The sequence below is a fragment of the Ambystoma mexicanum genome, chromosome 7p (assembly GCF_040938575.1).
Source record: "Ambystoma mexicanum isolate Mex_15411 chromosome 7p, UKY_AmexF1_1, whole genome shotgun sequence".
Classification (NCBI taxonomy): domain Eukaryota; kingdom Metazoa; phylum Chordata; class Amphibia; order Caudata; family Ambystomatidae; genus Ambystoma; species Ambystoma mexicanum.
This window is the reverse complement of record NC_090939.1, coordinates 375077142-375101450: the sequence shown is the minus strand read 5'-3', so window position 1 is coordinate 375101450 and position 24309 is coordinate 375077142. Positions and strand designations below refer to the sequence as shown.

Genomic DNA, 24309 nt, shown 5'->3' with positions numbered 1-24309 from the left:
GGAACCAAAGAAACTCAGAGACTTTAAACCATTCCAGTATGATGAAGACATTACAATCCTTCTCTATAAACAGCAGCCTCCTTAAAGTTATATTGAACTTCACCCAGCTCACAGCTCAAGAACATATTATTATTGGACTCCATTTTATCTCGCCTTCTCCTCTGTCACTGCTTTCTCTCCCCCCGCCCCTCCCTCACTGCCCACACATTCACCTATACACGTCCACCTCTTGGCGTTGACACGTCGGTCGTCTGACTTACCAACCCTAGTTCACTCCCCTGTTGCAGGTGTTTATATTAGAATATTAAGCTGGTTAAAGCCTCCACGTTACTAGGGCCCACTTGAGCACCTGTGAAGCCAATCACACAACCACACACCAACCCTATTTAGCACCAGGTATCTGGTCTAGATACTGTCATCACAGTTAATAGAATTGGCTGCACATTGCTTTGACTTTCTCTCATGCTTACCAGTAACTATTCAGTTAAAAAAAAAAAAAATCACACAGCCCAGCTAACACAACCATGATTCCTCCTCATCACAACATGTTTTCCCCACTAAGTTGTTTGTCATCTTGGTAATCACCCATTCAAGTCAAAGCCGCCTTCTTTTATATTTTCAGACCAATGTCTAATGATACCCTGGCAGTGTCACAATGCACCACATCCCAAACAAGGTCCAGAGCCGTAAGACCACTACAGTGGAGAAGTGTGTGGTATAAATACTTAATAGCATAAACTACAAGGTGGTAGTGGCGTCTGGCAAGTGTCCCAGTCTTAAGCCGTAAAGGAGGCACATGATGGGCATTGCATGCCATATACAAGAGTTTCTCTGGTGATCTTTACTGCTGGAGTACTGATGGTATGCTGCAAGCATACCAGGACTATTCTGCAGCTCGGCTCCTTTCGTTTAATTAGTACTTCAGTATGACAATGTATACCTTAACTTAATGATTTTGTAATATGAATCATACCTCACAGTGTGCATTTGTCTGGTTGCTCTGTTGAAGCATGAGAATATTTTAGTGACTCTTCATTTATATGTTTATCTAGTTTTCATCTCGTTATACGTAAGTAATAGCTGAGTGACATTTGTATTCACCTGTTGTATTTCCCGATTTGTTTTGTCTCCTTGATTCAAAATAAGCATTTTAAGTTTTTGTGGACTAAGCTAATGAAACATAGATTGTTTAGTTAATTTATCAAGTATAGGTTAAATCATGTATACTGGGTTTAGTCATTGATGTTTCCCGAGTTGCTCCAGACAATCCTTGGGACCTCACCTGATATGTATCACATTTGTAATATTAACCGGTTGCAGTGTGTTTTGTAATTTGCTCAGTTAATTTAATGTGTACTGTCAACTGTAAGAATCATAGAGGAAAGCTTAAGATGACTCTTGTATGATTCGTGTATTTGTATTTTTTTCGGTGTGGCATGAAGAAGGTAAATGATAATGCTGCTAGCCAGTTCGAGACTGGAGAGGACCACGCAGTAAATAGTGGCCTGGCCATTATGAACGAATGTATCGTTCCCTGCTTGCCCTTGCTGCTGGTCGATGAGATGGAAGACAAGGACATAGTTGCTGTGGAAGATATGCGAAATCGCTGGTGTTCGTACCTTGGACAAGAAATGGAGCGTAAGTGCTTTTCCGAGATTAAGATGTAGATCTTTTGCTCAATAGTGAGTTGTTTACTTAAAATATGCCAAAAAGAACACCAAACAACATTGGTACTTTAATTCTACATGTTTAGAGCATGCTTTTTTGACCGATAAGTTGTCGTTGTTGAGTTGTGATCACTTTTCGGACCGTTTAATTTATAGGTTTTAAAGAATATAGAAAGAGTTAACATAAGGGCCATTGAGATCATCCCTAAAATACTGCAGAACTTTGGAATCCAAATGATTTCAGTTTATTTTATGGAGAACACAAATTCATCCATGTTAGAATGTCAATCGAAATCTGTTTGAAAAAGGTGCTCACAGTCTTAGTCTGTTGAGCAGTATTGCGTATGCACTCTGTTAGAAAACATTAGTATTATCTTGTTTATAACGCAGCTAAAACGTGCAAGACGAAGTATCCATCTCAGAGTGAATTCTATTTCAAAAAATGGTTACGTTAAATTTCATATTTCGAGTTGGGGCACAAATATTGAAGAAACTGATTTCCAGGATTATAAATGTGGCCAGTATTTTCAGGATTCACTATGTAAAAATCAAAGGGAAAATATGGAGTCACTATGGACAGAAGTTAAGGTGTACACACAGACCTAACTGCATGCAATGGAGAGAAACATGCCTGGCAGTGTCAGCCTCCCAGGTGTGCACCAGCCATGTGTTGGTGATGTGGAGTTTAACTGTGAGAGTGGTGGTATACCCCTCCCATCTTGCTGCCCCATACACACAACATTAAACCTCTAGAACTCCGAAGACTCGGGATCCGAGAGCACAGGTGCGAGGACACACATTGGGGAAGACACAGTACTGATTTCTCAATGGCTGCTCGCAAAAGGATGTTTTATTTTTGCATTTTTAAAGCGCTCACATAGACCCGGGGCATCGAGATGCTGTTACAGGAATATGTCTTTATAACGTGCTTAATACCCAAAGGTTTCCAAGCGCTCACCCGGGGATCGAACCTGTGTTGCTTTGTGTCGTCTTGTTTCCAAGGTGAGCACGTTGCGGCTTAGCTATCCTCCCGGGACACAGTAAAGCGCAATTATCAAAGTATTGTGCCAAAGAAACCACTGAGGCTTTTGAAGAAGGCGGAAGGACTCAGCTATGGGCCATGCAATCACTAACCTCATGGGCACCGCTACTAGCTGACAAAGGTGCAGCTGGTCTCTGTACTGCCATCAATGTCAAGGCCAAAGCCATAGCTGTTGCAGTCTTTGTGAATATTTCCAGCATCTGGGTCTTAAAATCCTCCCACTGCTCTCTGACCACACTTTTCTCTTTAAGCCTTTCTTCGTCTTTGATGTCTAATGGCATCCTGCATTTTCCTGGTGGCAGAGCCCCAGCGTGGGAATGCTTCACTGCAGAGACTCCTCCAGTCCCTGTGATTTCAGTTCATGTGCATCACGTCACTTGCTACGGGTTTAGACTCTGCTCTCGCAAGATCTGGCGTGGTGGGCTCGGAGGGACAACCTGAAGGCAGGAGAACCATTCATGCAACCTTGGCCAGAGTAAAGAGTTGTAATGCATGCATCCCTGAAAAGCTGTGGAGCTCACCTGGGGGCTCTACACGTCCGCGGGACATGGTGCTTGGAGTCAAGGTAGCACATTAACCTAAAATAGTGGCGATCAGGCTAACCCTGAGAGGTTTCCTTGCTTTGATCAGGGTCTAAAGTGTTGTGATTCTGATGGACAACATGGTGACCAAGCACTACCATAACAAGAGATAGATGTTTGGGGGTCACTGCTCATGTACAGGGAAGCAATAAAGCTATGATTCTGGGCTTTAATGAAAAACATTTTTGTTTTGGCAGCCCATCTAAGTGGTGGCAGATCCCCTGGGCAGGCCGGACTCTCTCGCATGAGTGGGAGTTGTGCTGGAGGTTCCTCCGTACACCTTTGACCTTTGGGGGACCCTATTAGGTGGACCTGTTCACCTCTATGAGACATAGATGGAATGGGAGATCTTTTGTAAAGACCAATTCCGGTCACCGTTGTAAAGTGTTACCAGGTTTATTTGTAATGGTTGGAAAGCTTTCTGGACCGCGCATCCACTCACGAATGAGCCGTAGGTGTTTTTGTTCTTAGAACAACCCAGTCAGGTTGTTGAGCGCGATTTAGTCACCATAAGACATGGGGCCCTCGTGACCCTGCAGTCTACAAAGTCGAGCTCTACCTTGAGGTAAGTAGCTATTAGCACTGCCCCTCCCTCATCCCCTACCTTCCTGTATCTATTGTCATTGCCCAAACTGGTGAGTCTGTCCTCGTGTGGGACATCATGGCAGACAGCAACTACCTGGCATTTGCTGAAGAGTTAGTGGAAGGCATCCTAGATAATCCCTCCATCCTAGGTGGAGACCTTAACCTCCATTCCGTCTCCAACCTAGATGAATGGAAATCTTACGTAAGAAAATTATCCTGACAGAGCTCCACGGAACACTAATGACGGAATACCTCAGAGCGCACGCTGCACCCAATGGACTCCTAATCAAAATCGAACCCAGAATTTTCCTGGATCACTTGCAGTGCTGGAAAGATTGGTCCTACATAGTGAATAAATGTACCAGGGACTGGCTGATGTTGATAATCAATACAGCAAAAACAATCACAGAACATCTACTCAAGGAATTAGAAGAGAAAAATGAAGCTCTCAAATTGAAACTAGCGATTTTTTATATATATATATATATACATCTATATTTCTGATGTTTGTTAATCTGCTTAGAATCACATGCTGTGCATAGGTCCGACATCCAGTGGTCACTGCGGAGTATTGCATTTTGTTTTTCGTAGTCGAAAAGGGGACGTCGACAAGGCGTGTCTGTAACACTATCCCTATAGTGACGTGCGTTGTACCCACAATCCCTCACGCGTCGAGGTCCCTCAGATTGTTTTTTTCCGCCCAGCTTATGGTCGCCTTACGCGGAGCTCCTAGAGAGACATTGCTAAACAATTACTACGGACCTCGGTCCTTAATATATACTCATTGTTAAAGATCCCTCCCCTCGACGTTAGCTGTGAAGCTGTTTCTCCGCCGAGCAAGTTTTCGATGGAGGAGATCCTTCGGCGCTGCCGAACACGTGGCCAGGCCTCGCCGGCCAACATACAGTAGGGAGAGTGGGGGTTTCAAACTTTTACCTTCTCGTCGAGAATGTCTTTCTTTCTCCCCTATCTTTCCCTTGGGGTTGTTATCACCAGTTTTTATTGCCTCAGCTATGGAGAGGACACCTTTTAAGTTTTGCCCACGCTGTAGGGGCAAATACACTTGGAAGGACAAACACAAGCTCTGTAATCGTTGCTTGCCCCTCGATCATAAGGAGGACAGCTGCGCGGCCTGTAAGCTCTTGAAACCAAGAACTCTTAAAGAACGGAAAGTTAAGAGGTGGGCCGACTACGCTATGTCGAAGTCAATTTCCTCACCCGCCGCCGCTGTTACAGAAAGTGACGAGGAGGGTGATAACTCGACGTCCGTTACGGAAGTCATTAACCCCCAGAAGGAGCGCTCGCGCTCCTCGACGTCCGTCCCCGGCCCCGACGGGCTCGGCTCACGCCCTGCTTATGGGGATGAACACCCCGGCGACAAGGACGCACACAGACCCCATAGGCCTAAGCACACAACCCACGGCTCTTCTTCGTCCAGGACGAAGGATCCACCAGCGCCGAAGGGGACGCAGGGCACTCCGGCGTCGACCTCAGACCGCAAGGGTCTCAAGCCCCACCCGCAAACGCAGCCGCGACCAGCGATTGGGCTTTCATCTAATACGGGCGCTACCTCAAAAACATCCGACGTAACGCTCCATAGAGCGGCCGTCGAAAAACAACGCGCAACGCCGACTCCAGAACCCTCGACTGACGAACTCGTCGTCGAGAGTCTGGCGAGAATTGTTTCCGAGGACAAACGTAAGCGGACGACGAAACAGACGTCGAATACCGCACCGAAGGAAATAGAAACGCCGAAAAAGCACAAGAGTAGCCAGGAACTGCCCAATCCATCTAAAGGCACTTCTGAACTACCGAAGGGCTTTTCTGAGGGCGACGGAAACCTTTCGTCGACGTTGTGGGAGCGTTCGAAGCGTTTTGAAGATGAAAAACACTGATTTCCCCCCTCTAGACTATTCAGGGGTTCCCCATGAGACCCTGGAAAGACTCCATTCTTGTATGGAAAAGATGGAGAGGTTCTTGGGTAGCCAAAACCCACCCACACCCAAAAGACCAAGAGAATGGACCCAGGATGACCCTAGGGTCAAGATTCCTAGGCTGTTTCCCCCTTCTATAGATGCAGATGCATATGACCTCACTGAAGAGGAGCAATACCTCCAGGAAGATGAGGAGTGTTTAGGTGGAGAGGGAGAACATGAGGAGGAGAGGTTTGAGGAAGACCCTTACACTAGCGCAGGAGCTTTTGAGGAAGATACAGCTACCTCACAGCCCTGGCACTCCCCATCAGTGCAGCCTTGGCAATCCCCATCAGTGCACTCAGACCCTGATGTCTTTCACCCTTCTCCTCCCAAGGACTCACCTATTGGGAACACCTCCCCCATAGATGACCAGCCTTCACTTAATGCACTATTGCGCAAGGCAGCAGCGCATTTTGAAATAGACACAGGGGAGACTCTTCCGGACATAGACTTTGTAGAAAAAGTTATTAAAGAAAAAGCCCCGGTCAGCCAGTCCATTCCGCTCCTGGCTTCTATAAAGAGAAGAATAACTCCTTCCCTTTCCAATCCGGCCTTAGTCAGAGGGGTCAACCCTCGGATAGAAAAGCTCTTCAGCCCTTCGTCTTCTGACCCTTTGTACATCAGGGGACATTCTATTCCGGACTCTCTGGTAGTGACAAACACAAGAAAGAGAGCGGGGGTACCACTATCTACTAGTGAGGCACCACCTGACAAAGAGGGCAAGAAGCTCTATGCACTTGGGAAGAGAATCACGACCTCCGCCGCCTTCTCAACCAGGATCGCGAATAACAATTCCCTACTAGCTAGCTACGCAGATGCACAGTGGAGCAAACTGCGCAGCGAAGCAGAGGACGCATCAGAACCCCTGCGTTCACGCCTGTTGGCTACTATATCAGAGGGAACTCTTGTAAACCAGGGCATCGTAAAGAACTCCTTAGATGCCGCAGAGACAGCTGGCCGCTCCCTGGTTCAGGGAATACTTCTCAAACGCCATGTCTGGCTGCGCAATTCGGGATTTAAGCCAGAAACTCAGGCTTCCCTAATAAATAAGCCCATAGAGCAAACACATCTGTTTGGGAAAGCAGTTGATGAGGCACTAGAACATGCGAAGAAGGAGTTTGATACCATCAAGACTCTTGACCAAATTTCTAGGCCACCTAACAGACGCAGCTATGGCAATAGACGCTCCTTTCGTGGCCAACGCCAGCAGCAAAGCCAACAACAATTTTACTCTGCTACCAACTGGCCCGCTAACCAGAACACCCAGTTCAGTCAAAGAGGCCAACGGCGTGGCAAAGGAAGAGGGCGCGGCTCCAGTCCAAAAGGCCCCACGCCCAATACCAACAAATGACCCAAAGATTCGGGTCCCCTCCCATGCATCACCGGTCGGGGGCCGGCTAACATCGTTCCTTTCAGCATGGGAGGGAATAACGTCAGACCGCTGGGTATTATCCACCATAGCCCACGGATACTGCATCGAATTCAACGGTTCCCCGAAATACAGACCCCCACGGAACCGACGCATGACACCGGAACACCTCACCATTCTTCTTCAAGAAGTAGAAGAGCTACTGAAAAAAGAAGCTATAGAAGCTGTTCCCCTATCTCAGGTAACAGAAGGTATTTATTCAGTGTACTTCCTTGTACCCAAAAAGGACTTAACCATGCGCCCTGTATTAGATCTGCGCCCAGCGAACAACTTTGTCACACCCCAAAAGTTTCGTATGGTGACCCTGCAGGAAGTAATCCCACTGTTATCACAGGGGGATTACATGACAACACTAGACATGAAAGATGCATACTTTCATATTTTAATATTGCCAGCGCACAGAAAATACCTCAGGTTCAAGATAGAGAACAAACACTATCAGTTCAGAGTACTACCCTTCGGGATAGCATCTGCACCAAGGGTATTTACGAAGGTACTGGCAGTGGCAGCGGCCCACCTGCGCAGATTATCCATCCCGGTTTACCCGTACCTCGACGACTGGCTCATAACAGGGGATTCTTACGAAACATGCTTCTCCAATACCCAAAGGACCGTAGACCTTTTGTCCCAACTGGGCTTCTCCATCAACGAAAGGAAGTCCAGCTTAGACCCCAGCCAAATCAAACAATTCCTAGGGGCTCTAATTCGAACAAAGGACGGCCTCGTCTTCCCCTCCAACGAGAGGGTCCAAAACATGCTGTTTCAGATCCCCCAATATGTGGCAGGTCGAGAGGTGACGGTACGCAAAGCAATGCGCTTGCTAGGGATGATGGCGTCATGTATTTATTTGGTACCTCACGCGCGCCTGCGCATGCGCCCAATGCAAGAGTGGCTCTACAGCCAGTGGTGTCAGGCCAGCGGACAATGGGACGATCTGGTGGTGGTCTCGCAGGCCTTGGTTCTCTCGCTACGGTGGTGGACAAAGGAAAACCTGTTATTAGGGAAAACTTTTGCCACACCCGCAGTGGAAGCCACTCTAACCACAGACGCATCCCTTACAGGATGGGGGGCTCACCTATCCCATCAGACTGCTCACGGAGTGTGGACTCCGAGCTTAGCATCCAAGCATATAAACCTGCTGGAACTATTAGCAGTGTTCAAAGCACTGAAAGCCTTTCAGGAACACTTACAAGGAAAGACCGTGATGGTCCTCACAGACAGCACCACAGCCATGCACTATCTCAACAAACAAGGGGGCACTCACTCTCCAGGACTGTCCAAGCTGTCCCAGAATATATGGAAGTGGGCTCTCAAACACAACATGTTCCTACTATCACAACATGTACCAGGGGAACTCAATCTGCTAGCAGACAAACTCAGCAGAGACTTCCCCCTACCCAAAGAGTACGAATGGCAATTACACGAAGACATCGTCTTAGACGTCTTCACGCAATGGGGTTTCCCGGAAATAGACCTGTTCGCAACCCTGGAGAACTCACAATGCCAAAGTTACGCCTCCAGGTACCCCCAGAACCAGTCCAAGGGGAACGGTCTGTTGATTCAATGGTCAGGGAAATTTGTTTACGCCTTTCCCCCGACTCCCCTCCTCAACAAAGTGGTGCACAAGATGCACCAGGAGCAGGTTACCATGATACTAGTAGCCCCAATGTGGGCCCGGCAGCCATGGTTCGCTCACTTGATGGAGATGTCCCTATCTCCCCCAATGAAACTTCCCTGCCCGTACAACATGCTGTCACAAGACAAGGGCAGGACACTGCATCCATGCCCTCAGACCATGAACTTAGCAGCCTGGCTCCTGAGATCATAGAATTTGGACATTTACATCTCCCTCAGAGATGTATGGACATCCTCAGGGAAGCCAGAAAACCTAATACTCGCCACTGCTATTCTAGCAAGTGGAAAAGATTTGTCATCTGGTGTAGAAGTAAGAACATCAACCCGGTTGACTGCTCTGCCACTAACATTATTCTGTACTTGACCCATTTACTGGATTCAGGTCTAGTGTTTAATTCCATTAAAGTCCACCTAGCGGCACTTTCTGCATACACCACTTCCCAACTTAAAGTGTCGTGGTGGAAGATACCAGTTATCAAGGCCTTTATGGAAGGGGTAAAGAGAATACACCCCCCCGATAGCTAACCCAGCTCCCGGATGGGACTTAAACGTGGTACTTTCTAGACTCATGGGCACTCCTTTCGAACCCATGCACAAGGCAACTCTTAAATACCTCACTCTTAAGACTGCTTACCTAATAGCTATCACCTCCATTAGGAGAGTAAGTGAACTACAGGCTCTTTCTGTACTAGACCCCTTCGTATCAGTTCACAAGGATAAGGTGGTTCTCCGCACACACCCAAGGTTTGCACCAAAATTCATCTCCAAATTTCATGTAAACCAATCTATAGAACTACCAACGTTCTTTCAAAACCCTTCCAGCTTGGGAGAAAAAAGTCTGCATACACTAGATGTACGCAGAGCTGTCATGTTCTACATGGAAAGAACCAGATCACTGAGAAAGACTAATCAGTTCTTTGTCTCGGTGGCAGCAGGAAGAGAAGGAGATGCCGTCTCCAAGTCCACTATATCTAGATGGATTGTACAATGCATCACTCTCTGTTACACTGTTGCTAAGAGAGAACTACCCTTCAAGCCAAGAGCACATTCCACTCGAGGCACTGGGGCTTCCATAGCATTCATTGCAAATGTTCCCCTTGAGTCCATCTGCAAAGCGGCTACCTGGAGTTCTGTGCACACCTTTACAAAACACTACTGTCTAGATGCACACTCTAGATCTGACTCCCAGGTGGGGCAGGCAGTATTAAGACATCTTTTCTCTACTGTTCCTTCTCATAACCCACCGCCAACTCCGGGTACTGCTCGCTAGTCTATGCACAGCATGTGATTCTAAGCAGATTAACAAACATCAGAAGACAATGCATTACTTACCGTAAAAGCATTTCTGATGGTTGTATCTGCTTAGATTCACATGCGCCCGCCCTTCCTCCCCGCTCGGATGGAAGGAACATAGACATCCTCTACTATATTTCTCTCTTTTCTGTACTCACTCACGTCTAGAAGGCTCCCTCAGGGCAGAAAAATACAAACAGAGGGACCTCGACACGTGAGGGATTGTGGGTACAACGCACGTCACTATAGGGATAGTGTTACAGACACGCCTTGTCGACGTCCCCTTTTCGACTACGAAAAACAAAATGCAATACTCCGCAGTGACCACTGGATGTCGGACCTATGCACAGCATGTGAATCTAAGCAGATACAACCATCAGAAATGCTTTTACGGTAAGTAATGCATTGTCATATATATCAAATTGACAGCCCTTGAAAATACACTAAAAGACTTTAAGGAGTTCAATTTGAATAAAATAAAAAACGGAGCAAGCTTAAAAAAGATTTTGCTACATTTGCACATGAGAAAATCTATCCTTATGTAGGCAGCGAATATTTCTCAGAAGCTGCTAAGCAAGCCAGAAGAGATGATCCGCTTTTCAAAACCATCCAGGAGGTGGCAATACATCAAGATCAGGATCATCTTCAGGATCGTCCAATAGCTCTGACATCCGGCGGGTACAATTTAACCTTAATCAGGGTAACGCACCATCAGGAGCCAATGTGCCTTTTTTAGGACCATGCGGCACCAACAGAGGGGAAACCGGTGGCAAGCGGAGGGTCCCCGCAGCAGAGGACGAGGCCTACCACAACCGACATTTCCCTAATAGTCAATCTATCCACACATGTACTCACCAGAGATGAAGAAGGGATTCTACAAAAAGGGCTATCTTTTGGTCCCACAGCCCAGTACAACCCCTTCCAAACCAGGATAGAAATATTCCAACTGATGAGAAAGATATGACTGAAACAATTTTTTCAGGATTGCTCTGATGACAAACAAGACACTTTTTTCCACCTGTATATACCAACAAAGTGGAATCGGCCACGTTTGAACAAGCCCTTCTGAAAAGCTTGGCAAAAATGGAAAAGAACATCCCATTCATACATGCGAACTGTACCAAAGTACAACTTCAAGCCCTCAACAATCTGGCCAATAACCACAAACTAACCATCAAACCAGCTGATAAAGGTGGGGCCACTGTCCTGATGAACACAGACGATTACAACAACATGGTGGAGAATCTGTTACAAGACAGAACCAGCTATCGCATACTACCGGGCGATCCCACCCAGACACTGAGGAACATGATCGACATGATAGCTGAAGAAGCGGCAGCTGAAGGTTTCATAAGTGCTAAAGAAGCAGCATTTCTTACCCGTAGTCACCCTACGATTCCAGCATTTTACCCCACACCTAAAATACAACAAAGGTATCTACCCCCCACCAGGTCGACCCATTGTCTCAGGCATACAATACCTGCTAGAACTACTGGCTCAATACATGGATTCTTTCATAAAAGTACCCAGAATGAAGTCCTACATCAAGGACTCCACGGCCATGCTTGTCTTGTTGGACACACTTGCATTTGACAAAGATCAAGAGTGGATGGTGATGATGGACATAGAATCGCTCTATACTAAAATACCACAAGCAGTGATGTTAACTATGGTCAAACACCTCCTTGACTCTGGGATTGACCTTCAGTGTACCAGCATCCTTCATAGTGCTAGCTGAGATTACACTCACCAAAAACATTTTTATATGCCAGAAGTCTTTCTGGCAACAAATCTCTGGCACTGCGATGGGGGCTACATTCGCCCCGGGTCTGGCGAACCTTTATGTAGACGCATTTCAGAAATATAACATCTATCATGCCACTAATACTTTTCTAAATAACATCCCTATCTGGCGCCTTTACATCGACGATGTGTTCATGATCTTCAAAGGGACACATCAGGAGTTACTAGAGTTCCATGCCTGGATAAACACACGTAACACCCATCTGAAATTTACTATCGAACCCAACAAGGAGATGATTCATTTCCTTGATCTCGAAATCAACAGTGAGAATGGATGACTAGCGTCGAGGGTCTATAAAAAATGGACAGATAGAAACTCGTTGCTGACTTTTTCCAGCTACCACCCGAGGGCCCTCAGAGAGAACTTGCCCTTCTGGCAATTCCTGAGATACAGAAGACTGTGTACCAACACTGGCGATTATGTCAACCAAGGGAAGGAGCTGAAAGTACAACTAGCAAAGAGAGAGTACCCTAAACAGATTATCAACACCACCTACAAACGGGCCCATAACATCCCCAGAGCGATTACTTTGCAACATCATCCAAAACCTCCAGCACGGGAAAACATCACGGCTGTGCTGAGGTACTCGCCACTACTAAACCATATCAAAAAAGAATGGCCCATTCTCAACACAGGAGAACATGCAGGAACCTTCATTCACCCTGAAGCGTAGAGCCAATGTTCGCGACAAGCTGGTGAAGACATTGGAAGACCCTAAGAACACTGACACTGACACTGGACAAACGACCCCGTGGAACACCCATCTGCCCACAGGACATGCCCCTTGTGGCAATTGCAGTATGTATCCACAAACACGACGCAGCACACAGATAGACATAGGGCTTAAAACACCCTCGATACAACGTACCCTTACAAACTGCAATACCAGTGCAGTAATTTCTCATTACATGCCCATGTAATGTGAAATTCGTGGTATGACGATGAGAAAAGTAAGGACAAGGATGACTGAGCACAAATCATGCCTACATACCAAAAAAAGTCCCTCCAGATCACACATTTTGAGCAAGCAGGACATGGCGTAGAGGACTTTAACTGGACAGTGATTGAGAAGATACACCTTCCCAGATGAGGGGGTAACTTGCACAGCATTCTGCTCGAGAGAGCAGAGCTGGATCTTTAGACTTGGGACCAATACACATGGCCTCAACTAACAGATACAGTAGAATGAATTGGTATTGATGGACAGATGAAGTGTCTATTCCATCATAGATGAGATGTAGTTACACTCCGCTCAGCAGTACCATAACTAATCTCATGATTCAACCACCAGTTAAGTATGTATGGAGTCTGGCACCTGTCCGCTGCCCTCTACATTTCAGGTATCCTGTGACTGTCCGGGCAGAGCAGGGTACCATAAATACACCAGAGGCAGTCTTGATTTACAGAAGCATTCTCTCAGCAGATTGATACATTTTTTTAGCGCATCCCTGAGTTAATAAGTCTGAAGTAAACTGCTTGTACCATCTATATATTCTTCCTTACCATCTAGTATCGTGTGAGGCCTGATTCACTCTGGCGACTACAATCCCAGTCAGCCAGTCATTGTACCGCAGTTAGCCTCTCGAAGGCAAGTATAGGTTTCTCTCTATACAGATTATGACAAGCAGCCTCACCCAAGATGGCGCACAGATGCCTCACGTAGAATTACCCTAGCAGCGCTGCCTCGCCAGCCGACATTCACTTTTCAAGCGGCACCAGCGAGAGCCGCCTTGGAAACAGCAGACATCCGCCGGCCCAAGCATCCACAGGTAAGTTGGGCTGCTCACGAATACACAGCGATATTAAAAAAAAAAAAAAAACAACACATGGGGACGAGCTGACTATGAAGTGTTGCGGATGCTGAGACTTATGGCAACTACTGGTTACTCTCTCCCCAGCTCACACGGTAGCTGCGCCTGGTGCCCTGAGAAAATACAGACAGCACAAACAGCAAGCATTCTGTGAATCATGCACGCCGTGAGAGAGAGCAGTCAAGAAATCTCTTTCATGACCGCAGCAGACATTACCTAGGTAAGCAACTGCGGGACGTGTTCAAGCCACATTCCCATGTGTATTAGGAGTTGGTTCTTTCTTGCAGACGGTAATGTATTTACCCCATGTTTAGAATCCCAGATTCCATGATGACTTTACCATTGGCAGCCAGGATGGATGCACCTACCAAACCCTGACCGTGAAGTAACATCCAGCACGGACTAAGGGTATGGATATGTAACACATCGTTGCTTCTACACCCAGGCACAGACTTTATGATCACACCGTGTGGTGATAGTTAAGGGGCCACTGGAGAACACACTCCCTTACATGCCTACACTATACCTAGACTCTATGGGCATATTATTGATACCCCCCCCTCTTTTCCCCCACCCCCACTTCCATGATACAATAGCATGAATATGGAGCAAATAGGCATCCACACATTCTGTAACAACTAGCTATCTCAATTGAGAGAAGCCACTGCTAGCTGATGACACACTGTCTAGCCGGAGTAAGTATACTCACCGGTATCACCAGGGGTTATTCTCATCCCCGGTTTATTCTGCCTTATGTTTCTCCCCAGGAAGCGGAAGTGCCTTATAGATCAATGCGTCGATCTGAAGAAGGAAGCATTCCTTGTTAAAGTATAGGTCCTGAAGAAGATGAGCACATGTACATAGATCATCGAAACCGGTCAAACCCGGAAAGACATGAGCTGAGCACGCTCATGCAGAAGATAATGTTTGTACGATATCTCACGCTGCAGCTTGATTGGTTTCTTCAGAGTTGTTACCCATGTGAGTTTGGCGATGTGCTGAGACCATATGGCAGAGCACATGTTTCGAGGGGATTGGGTCCTCCGACGTATCCTATATCTATGACAGTAATCTCCTGTCAGCGGGTTGCTTGTCCCAACAAGCATTCCACTCCTGAGGAATGGGATTCCTTCCGAAAGGAGATGATGGCGATTTTTCAATCGCAGGACTCCGGTCCGTCCGCGCCGTCTAAGGACGCCGGACGTGACCGTGCTAGAGACACCGCTCGTTCGCCTTCGGGCTCGAGCGGTCATCGCGACCACCAGGCGCCTTCGAGGTCCCGCTCGGACAAGGTTGGTCGCTCTAGACATGCCCGTTCCAGGTCCCGGTCCTCAATGACCTCGAGACCGCGTAAGCCTGTGAAGTCTTCAACATAGACGCCTGCAGTGCCGAGGTCGTCGAGGGACTCTCTCGAGGCCTGTGTCGACGCCGTCGAAGTTGTCGGCACCTCGCTCGACATGGATGCCGATTCAATCCACACCCTCAACGCCTTTCGAGGCTGCTTTGTCAGAGGTACCCCGTGGCACGGTGGAACCCCCCAGAAAGGCTCTGGCCAAGGCTAAGCATGTCTTTGTCTCTTTTTCTGTGCCCTCTTTCCGCCCTCTGGATTTTATTTCTGAGGGGGATGAGGGATCTGAGGAAGGTTTGGTGCCTGAGGAGGTCCCTGACGAGATTTTGTCTGGTCACAGCCAGATTGAAGACCTGCATCAGTCACTGCACGATGCCAGTGGTCTGGACACCTCTCCGGAGGTGGAGTTCTGTCGGCCTGAGCCTGGCACCCATGCCGAGTCCTCGTACTGGCGCCTTATGTCGAGGGTCACAGAATACTTGGGGTGGTCTGCACCACCTGTGGATTTTCTGCAGGATGACCTGACGGACATCCTCGACCAAGGTCCTCCAACTGACCCGGTACTGCCATTCCATATGGCTTTGCAAAGAAGGGTGGCTGCAGTTTCGACTGCTCCGGAGAGTCTCCTGGTAATGAGCAAGTCTTGGCCGCGAAAATACCGCCCAGCCAATAGTGACCCCTGCTACTTGACCATGCACCCCACTCCGGAGAGTTTGGTGGTGCAGGCGGCCATGGCCCCACAAAGCAGGCGTCGTACCCTACCATTCCTCCTGATAGGGACGACGAGCGCTTTGATGGCTGGGCGAAGAAAGTGTTTTCTTCAGGGAGTATGGCTTTACCGGCAGCCAACTCCGTGTGTGCCTTGTCACGTTTCACGCACACTCTTTGGAACTGTATTTCCTTGGCGGCTGAACATATTCCCGAAGGGGAGGAACAGGATGGTTTTCTTGCTATTGTACAGGATGGCAAGGATGCCATGCGTGAGACCGTTCAGTCGGGTTTGGACATGGCAGATTGTGTCAGCTGGTCCATGGCGAGCACCGTAATACGCAGGTTTGCGTGGTTGCAGAAGTCGGGGTTTGCTCCTGATGTACAGGCCCGGCTCCTCAACATGCCCTTTGATGGTGAACATCTTTTTGGCAGCAAGGCTGACGAGAGCCTTGAGAGGTTGCAGAACTCAAAAGCTGCAGTGAAGTCGTTGAGCGCTGCAGTTCGCCAACCTCTGCCTTTTCATCCTAGGGGACAGCAATGGAGGGGAGGTTCCTTTCATTATTACTCATCCTTTAGTAAATCGAGAGGAGCTGCAAGTCAAAGGGGCCACCGCAGGAGTGCCAGAGGTGGAAAACAGGGTACTCTAGGTGCCAAGGCCGCTCGGGCAGTTGCCTCTTTGCCCTCAGGCACTGCCGCAGACGCTTCAGCTCAGTCATGAGACCATGTCCCATGGTTCGCCGGTTGGGGGAAGGCTGGCGCAGCATCTTGTAGAGTGGCGTGCCATTACTTCAGATGTGTGAGTTCTGAAGATCATAGCCCACGGCTACTGTCTTCCTTTCCGGCAGAGGCCTCACGATAATCCACCAGGGAATCTCTCTTTGAAGAGTCCGGATCCGCTCCGTGCGCAGGAAATTGAATCCCGGCTGGAGAAAGGTGCCATAGAACTGGTGCCTGTAGCGGAGAGGAACAAGGGATGGTATTCCCCTGTTTTTTTGATTTCGAAGAAAGACCGGGGATTGAGACCCATCATGGACTTGAGCGGTTTGAACAAGCTCCTCAGGAAAGACAAGTTCAAGATGGTTACTCTTTCTCAAGTCCTCCAGGCCCTTCAACTTCAGGACTGGTTGGTGTCTCTCGACCTCAAGGACGCTTATTTTCATGTGCCGATCCATCCAAAGCACAAGAAGTACCTGAGGTTCGCGGTTGGCGACTCGCACTTTCAGTTTCGGGTCCTGCCGTTTGGATTGACCTCCGTCCGAGGGTAGTCACCAAACTCATGGTGGTGGTGGCAGGGTATCTCAGGAAAGGGGGGACTCACGTCTACCCCTACCTGGATGATTGGTTGATCAGGGCACGCTCTCCCGAGCAAGTCCTGGATCATCTGTCCGTCACCTGCCACTCCCTTCACAGGCTGGGCTTCTCCATCAACCTAAAGAAGTTACATTTGACGCCAACCCAGCGGCTCCAGTACATCGGAGCAGTGCTCGACACTTCCCTGGGGCAGTGTTTTCCTCCCCAGGTGAGGGCTCATCACATTCAGAAGATGGTGCACAAGTTTCAGCACGCCCAGAGTCTCCCGGCGTTCGAGTTCTTGAGGTTGCTCGGCCTCGTGACATCCTGCATTCTTCTGGTGCCGGAGGACAGGTTGCGGATGAGATCTCTGCAGTGGGCCCTCAAGATGCAGTGGTCTCAGTCCTCCGGCAGGATGTCGGACCCCGTTCAGGTGCCGCCCTCGGTCGCCCAGGACCTTCTATGGTCGGCCGTCGAAGGCAATCTGTTGAAGGGGGCTCCGTTTTGGCTACCCTGGCCGGAGGTGACTATCGTGACGGACGCATCCCGCACGGGATGGGGAGCTCAATGCAACGATTTGACAGTCGGTGGTCGTTGGTCTCCGTCGAAGTCCAGACTCCATATCAATCTGTTGGAGCTGAGGGCCATCAGGCTTGCCCTGAAGGCTTTTCTGCCGACTGTGCGAGGAAGGAATGTCCTGATTCTGACGGACAACACAGTGGCCATGCACTACCTCAACAAAATGGGGGCGTGGGGGGCAGGGTGACTTCCTCTGTGCAGGGAGGCGATGCAGCTCCGTTTCTGGGCCATCCCGAAGGAAGCTTTGATCTCGGCAGTTCATCTGGCCGGAGACGAAAGCGAGACGGCAGACGCTCTGAGCAGGCAGAGCGCGATCTATCACGAGTGGGAGCTGGCTCAGGAGATTCTCCTGGAGATCTTCGCCCTTTGGGGGACCCCTCAGGTGGCTCTCTTCGCCTCCAGTGTCAACCGGAAGTGCGAAAGGTTCTGCTTGTGGGAATTTCCTCCAAAAGGAGCCTTAGGAGATGCGTTCGTGGTGGAGTGGTCCTTCCCACTGCTGTATGCATTTCCTCCAGTCCCCCGTCATCCTGCAAGTGCTGCAGAGGTTACGGAGGTTCGGTTCCCGGATGATCCTCATTGCTCCGGCTTGGGCTCGGAGGACGTGGTACCCGGACCTTCTCGACTTGTCCATCTGCCCTCCATGTCGTCTTCCCTACCGAGACGACCTTCTCTCACGGGAGGGGGGTCAGGTTCTCCATCCAGAGGTCAGATCCCTCAACCTTCACGCTTGGCTTCTGAAAGGTTGAGGTATAAGGATTGGGACCTCCCTGAAGACGTGATGCAGGTGTTGCTTTTGGCCAGACGGCCGGCAACAAAATCCCTGTACTGAAGAATGTGGATCCTTTTTCATGTGACATTCCTGTAGTTCTGTCTTTTTTGCTTTCATTGGCTCACAGGGGCCTGCAAGTGGGTACTGTTAAAGGTTACCTGGCGGCGCTGTATATATTTAAGTGCTCATCTGAGGAGTGTTCTTATTTTAAAATTCCTTTAATTTCTCAGTTTCTCAAAGGACTCACTAATATGTTTCCGCCGGCACGTTTCCAGGTGCCTGGTTGGGATTTGAACCTTGTTCTGAAATTCCTTGTGTGCTCTGTTTGAGCATTTACATTCTTGTCCTTTGAGGCTGTTAACCCTTAAGACTCTGTTTTTAGTTGCGGTCACTTCCGCTTGCAGAGTGAGTGAGTTGCAGGCACTTTCAGTTAAGCCACCCTTCACTGTGTTTTATAAGGACAGGGTTGTCCTTGGAGTTCGTCCTTCCTTTCTTCCGAAGGTGGTGTCGGAATTTCATTTCAGCCAGAAGGTTATTCTTCCGGCATTTTATCCTCCTCCACATCCTGGTAAGGAAGAGGAGGGGCTCCATAGGTTGGATCCTAGGAGAGCTTTAAGTTTCTACATTTCTCGCATTTCCCGGGTCAGAGTGGACAATCAGCTCTTTATTGGTTATGCTGGAAGGCGTTTGGGACAAGCTGTGACTAAGCAGACTTTGTCTAGATGGATTATCCTGGCAATTTCTGAATGTAACCGCTTGGCGGGTAAGGACCCTCCGGTAGGCTTACGGGCCCATTCTACTACGGGTATGGCTGCCTATACTACCCTGCAGAGGGGTGTTCCTATTCGTAACATCTGTGATGCAGCCACTTGGGCTTCTGTCCATACTTTTGTACATCACTACTCCCTCGATTTTATCCATGGGCAGGATCTGGCCTTTGGCAAGGCGCTCCTTTACTCTGCAATTTGATTGGGCATTCTAAATTTCTATATTCTAAATTCTTTTCCCTCCTCCTTACGATGGTACTGCTTTGGGAGTCTGTCATAGATATGGAATACGTCGGAGGACCCAATCCCCTTGAAGAACAAGTTACTCTCTTACCTGGTAACGTTCTTTTGATGGGATGGACGTCGACTTATTCCATATCGCTCCCTCCCTACCTGCCCCGCTACAGAATTTCTTATGCGATTGCAGCTTACGTTTCCGCAAGGCTTTCTGTGGTCATACTGGCAGTGGTTTTTACTGGCAGTGGTTTGGTGCCACACGTTCTGGGGAAAAAACTACAACTGAGGCTACGGGCGTTGTGCGTCCTACTTATAACATCCGGTGACGTTGGCTCGACGGAGGCCCTCGAGGACAGTGTATCAACGACATCAACGCAGATGCCGAAAATTTCCCAAAGCAGCCCAGCTGTGGTGATTACTGTCATAGATATGGAATACGTCGTCGGACCATCCCATCGAAAGAATGTTACCAGGTAAGAGAGTAACTTGTTCTTCTGATCCATTGTAGTTTTTCATCTGACAGTCCTCAACGCCTCTGCTTTGCATGTTATTTTCTCTTCATGCCTTTTGTTGTTTGAAAACATAGTCCCTTGAATTGTGAAAAACGGCTCTTTGAGGCATATTACTCCTTGTGGCTTATTATAACAAGTCTTTTCGTTCTGCAGCATCTGCAAAGTAACAGTGTGTTCTTGAAAAGTGCTCTTAATTCGACACAGTGCAAGATGAACAAGACACTGGGATTCCGCAACAGGTGCCTCTTGGGATAACCGTATTTTAGGTTTTCCCCATGCGTGGGGTATTAAAGAGCACACTTAGCAGCTTTCGTTTGTAGCCTGCTTTGCCATTCTGGCAGGCCTCTTAGGCTACCGGCTCCCAAGCTGAGCGACTCAGGGGCCCTACCGGGCTGTCCTCAGAAAGGCCATCATGTTCGTCCTCTTCTTTGACCCAAAGGGGTAAAGGATTGTCGGGTGTAACCCCCAAGAGTCAGGCCTCTGCTCAATCCAGCATGACTACCAGCATAGGTGCTGAGGGCACGCAGCCTACCGGAGCTTGCTCCGAGGTCGTTAGTCCAGGCGTTTACGACTACCGTCCGACGGCTCAGCGCCTACCAGAGTGATAACTGAGGTCAAACCTTCTGCTTCGGGTGCAACTCCCATGTCTGAGCCCTCTTATGGATCTGGGCTGTTAGGGATATGTATCATTTTTATGCTCATCCCCTCTCCTAGTGTGACCCCCACCACTTTTTGCTGGACCGTTTTCTCTAAACCCTGAATGAGTGGAGCCTTTTCTCACTCGCTCATTATTGTGTATCAGGGCTCCAGGAGTCCAGGCGCAGGAGTGGCACGAACCAACCACCCCCTCCAAGGTTTTGGCGCCTGCAAGCGAAAGCTTACGCAGACATCCGCAACCCCAGCGGGGAAAGAGGGTTAGGGAACGCTGGTTGGATGGGTACGGGAAGTAGGAACACCGGATTGAGGTTGCAGGATAAAGTATTGGATAGGACACGGGAAACATAGGGAAAAAATCATTCAAAACCAAATTATGACATTACATACATCCATGCATTGCCACACCCATTTGGGGAGTGACTCCAAATAAACAAAACAATTGGGCACTTAACTCTGGGTTTGAGTGCTGGCCACCTGCCTGCGCACTCCAGGTCCGGTCGGTATCAGAAGCGATCAATCGCTGTAAAAAGAGCAAGAATTAGGCAATGCTCCCTATAGCTCTGAATTACAGCGACACAGCACCATTTCACTCATGCATGCACATTGTCCCATTCTTCGGAACACGAAAGTTAGTGTGTAAGCCACGCGGGGCCCCTGCCGTGTCTTGATTCCCCCCTGACTCTCACACCAGAATAGGGCTCATAAGGTTGAAGCGTCCTCACGCCTCAACAAGTACTGTTTTGAGCCGGCTATGTTTCCTGGTCGTCAACCCGTGCGTTTAAAAAGAACCGCACATGGTTAAAGACGCTCCGGCATTGTTTTGGGGTTCTGGGCGTGACATGCGGGAGCCGCACGTGGCCTACGATAAACTGCAAGCGCCGTTAGTTCACACTCGTATGGGTTAATGTGAAAACTCAAACAATAACGTTGCTTTCTGAACTAAATGTCATCCAGTGCAACTGTGCACAGAACTTAACTTAGCCATACGCAGGGGGGGCTTAAGAGTGTGGGCGTTAACCCCCTGCGCGTGATTTCCCATTAACTCTCTCTCTCACAGCTGGGCATACATGCGTCACTTATCTGAGAGCCTCGAGGGGCCTGGCTGAAAGGTCCGTGGGGCGTGGCCCCTCGCGTAATCCCCTCAGGCTGGAGCTCCGGAAGATGCGACTGCTCACGATGAAGTTCTGAGCACAAGCCCCGTGCTCGGAGCTTCGCGCATGCGCGCCGGCTCGCCACACCCCATGTGGCTTGAGAAGTGTAGTTCCTGCCGCCGGGTGTGCTGGGAAATGTGGTCCTGGAAGGCTTCTTCCTATGGAAAGGATGAAGAAGCCTTCTGTAGGGCAAAACACTATCCCCTCGCACGCTGGGCAGTCTGTACTTCTGCCTGGCACTTCTGGTACCCTGACAGTGTGGGCTCTGTTTTTTGGAACTCTAGGAGGATAGCTCGGGGGCAACATGCTTGCATTGGAAGCAAGACGACATGGAGCAACACAGGTTCGATCCCCGGGTCCGCGCTTAGAAACCTCTGGGTATTTAGCACGTTATAAATAACCTATCATATCATATTCTTTGTATTTTACCTGTACTATGGAGTCGGTCTGCTCTATTGCTCTTAAAGGGATCTGTATTTTAATATTGCAGCACACAGCTCCCTAAGGCCAGTGTTGCTGGGGAGCCTATGGGCCCTTCTTTGAGATTTTTTTCCTATATCCTCAAGTAACTGTTCTTAGTATCGCTCCCAAAACTTTATAGTCTGAGAGATTGGCACACCCCACCTTACATGGAGTGCCAAAGGGATACCTAGTATCCCCTGTCTCTCTGCTCATGTGACTTTTTAGTCACATAGACAAGCTCCTAATTATGGCTGGTGGTAGTGGATGTGTTCTACCAACTATTGTGTAATTTGTGTACCCCAGGCTATGTCCATAGCCTCAGTAGTGCACAATAGGGGCACCCAAGTACCAACTTGGGGCTTACCTTCTTTTTTTGCCTTTACTAGCGTGGTCAGCCCTTCTACCATTCTGGGAGGGGGAGGTGTGTTTGCGTTTTTGCCTTTGGTGGGAACCCTTGGGTTATGTTATGTTATGTGCGTGCTTATTACGCGCCGGTAGCCGGCAGGCATCAGGGCGCGGGAAACCAAGAAGATCAGAAACACGAAACACCTCATTAAGACAGGTAGAAAAGCTAAGGAAACGAAGCTCTAATGCTCATTGAAACAATGAGGTTTTTAGCAATTTCCTAAAACTCTGGTAGTTAGCTTCAAGCCGTAATGCCGTCAGCAACTTGTTCCAGAGGTCTACTGCTTTCGCCGGGAAAGATTTGCCTTGCCTAAGTGCGGACTTAGCCCCAGGTCTGTTCAGCGTGCCCCTGTCGGCTGATCTTAGACATCTTCCAGGAGCATAGAAAAAGAAATGTTTTTTGAAGTAGCTAGGGGCCTCTCCATATAGGCATCTGTGAATTATAGTCATAGCCTTGAACCTGACTCTCTCCTCCACTCTTAGCCAGTGTAGTGCTCTTCTCCCTGTTGACACATGTTCTCTATTATTTATGTTTTTAACTATGCAAACTGCGTCGTTTTGTATGACTTGGCACTTTTGAATCTCCCTTTTTGTGGCTCCTAGCAGGAGAGCGTTGCCATAGTCAAGTCGCGACAGGATGATGGCCCTAGCGATAGTCGCAGCATTGACTTCATTAATGAATGGTCTTATTGCTCTCGTAAGTCGTAGATAGTAGGTGTTGTTTTTCTGCAGGTGTCATACCTGTACCTCTGCGCCCACTGAGGCCTCTACCATCATCCCGAGAGTTTTAACATGTGGCAACACCGGGATGTTAGCGTCCTTGATGGTAAAGGACTTGTATTCATTCCCTAGTTTGCATCTGGCCTGTCGCGTGCCGAAAATCAGCAGCTCTGTTTTGGTATTATTTAAACACATCCAATGATGTTGCATCCAGTGGTCTATGATGTTATAAACCTCTGAGATTTTAGCACTGTCAGTGGTGTAGTCACCAGTGAATTCAAAGATGAGCTGCGTATCATCAGCGTAATTAGTCAAGAAAACGCTGATGTGTTCCAGGAGTTCGCAGAGGCTTCTCAGATATAGATTAAAAAAGAGAGGTGACAGGCTAGCTCCCTGCGGGACTCCATAATGGATGGGAGCGGCCTTGGAGAAATTATCACCCCAATGTATTCTAGCACTCCGATCTTTGAGAAAGGATGATAACCAAGCCAAAGCCTTAGGGGAACAACCAACAATGTTGGCCAGTGCCTCCTGAAAGAGCTGGTGATCCACCAAATCAAAGGCCGCGCTTAGATCGAGAAGCATGTCCCCATCTCAGCTCCAGTGTGTCTGGGCAGGCACGAAGTGGGGGAGGAGCCCCGCCAGTCCTTTTGTCTGTCAGATTGCCTGAATAGGACCAGCTCCCACAGGGGGTCTGGCTGACATTTGGACAGACAACCCCCCTTTCTGTAAAATTCTGAGAGATTGCAGAGGGGAGAGTGCTGGAACTGTATAAAAGTTGAGGCTACTGGAGTGAAAAGCAAGTTGACCACGGGAAGCTGAAGTAACCGAAGATGACCAGAAACGCCTGCAGACCCTTTGCAACACCATGAAGCGAC

The 24309-nt window shown here is 48.6% G+C and overlaps 1 protein-coding gene across 2 annotated transcripts in view; it reads left to right on the top strand.

Moving 5' to 3' along the window:
• USP25 (ubiquitin specific peptidase 25) overlaps positions 1-24309 on the top strand; it is a 1331637-nt gene that overhangs the window by 1267357 nt on the left and 39971 nt on the right. For both annotated transcript variants that reach the window (XM_069636412.1, XM_069636413.1), the window contains one exon: positions 1443-1638. In XM_069636412.1, coding sequence (XP_069492513.1) covers positions 1443-1638 — 196 coding nt within the window. The remainder of the gene's footprint in view (positions 1-1442; positions 1639-24309) is intronic.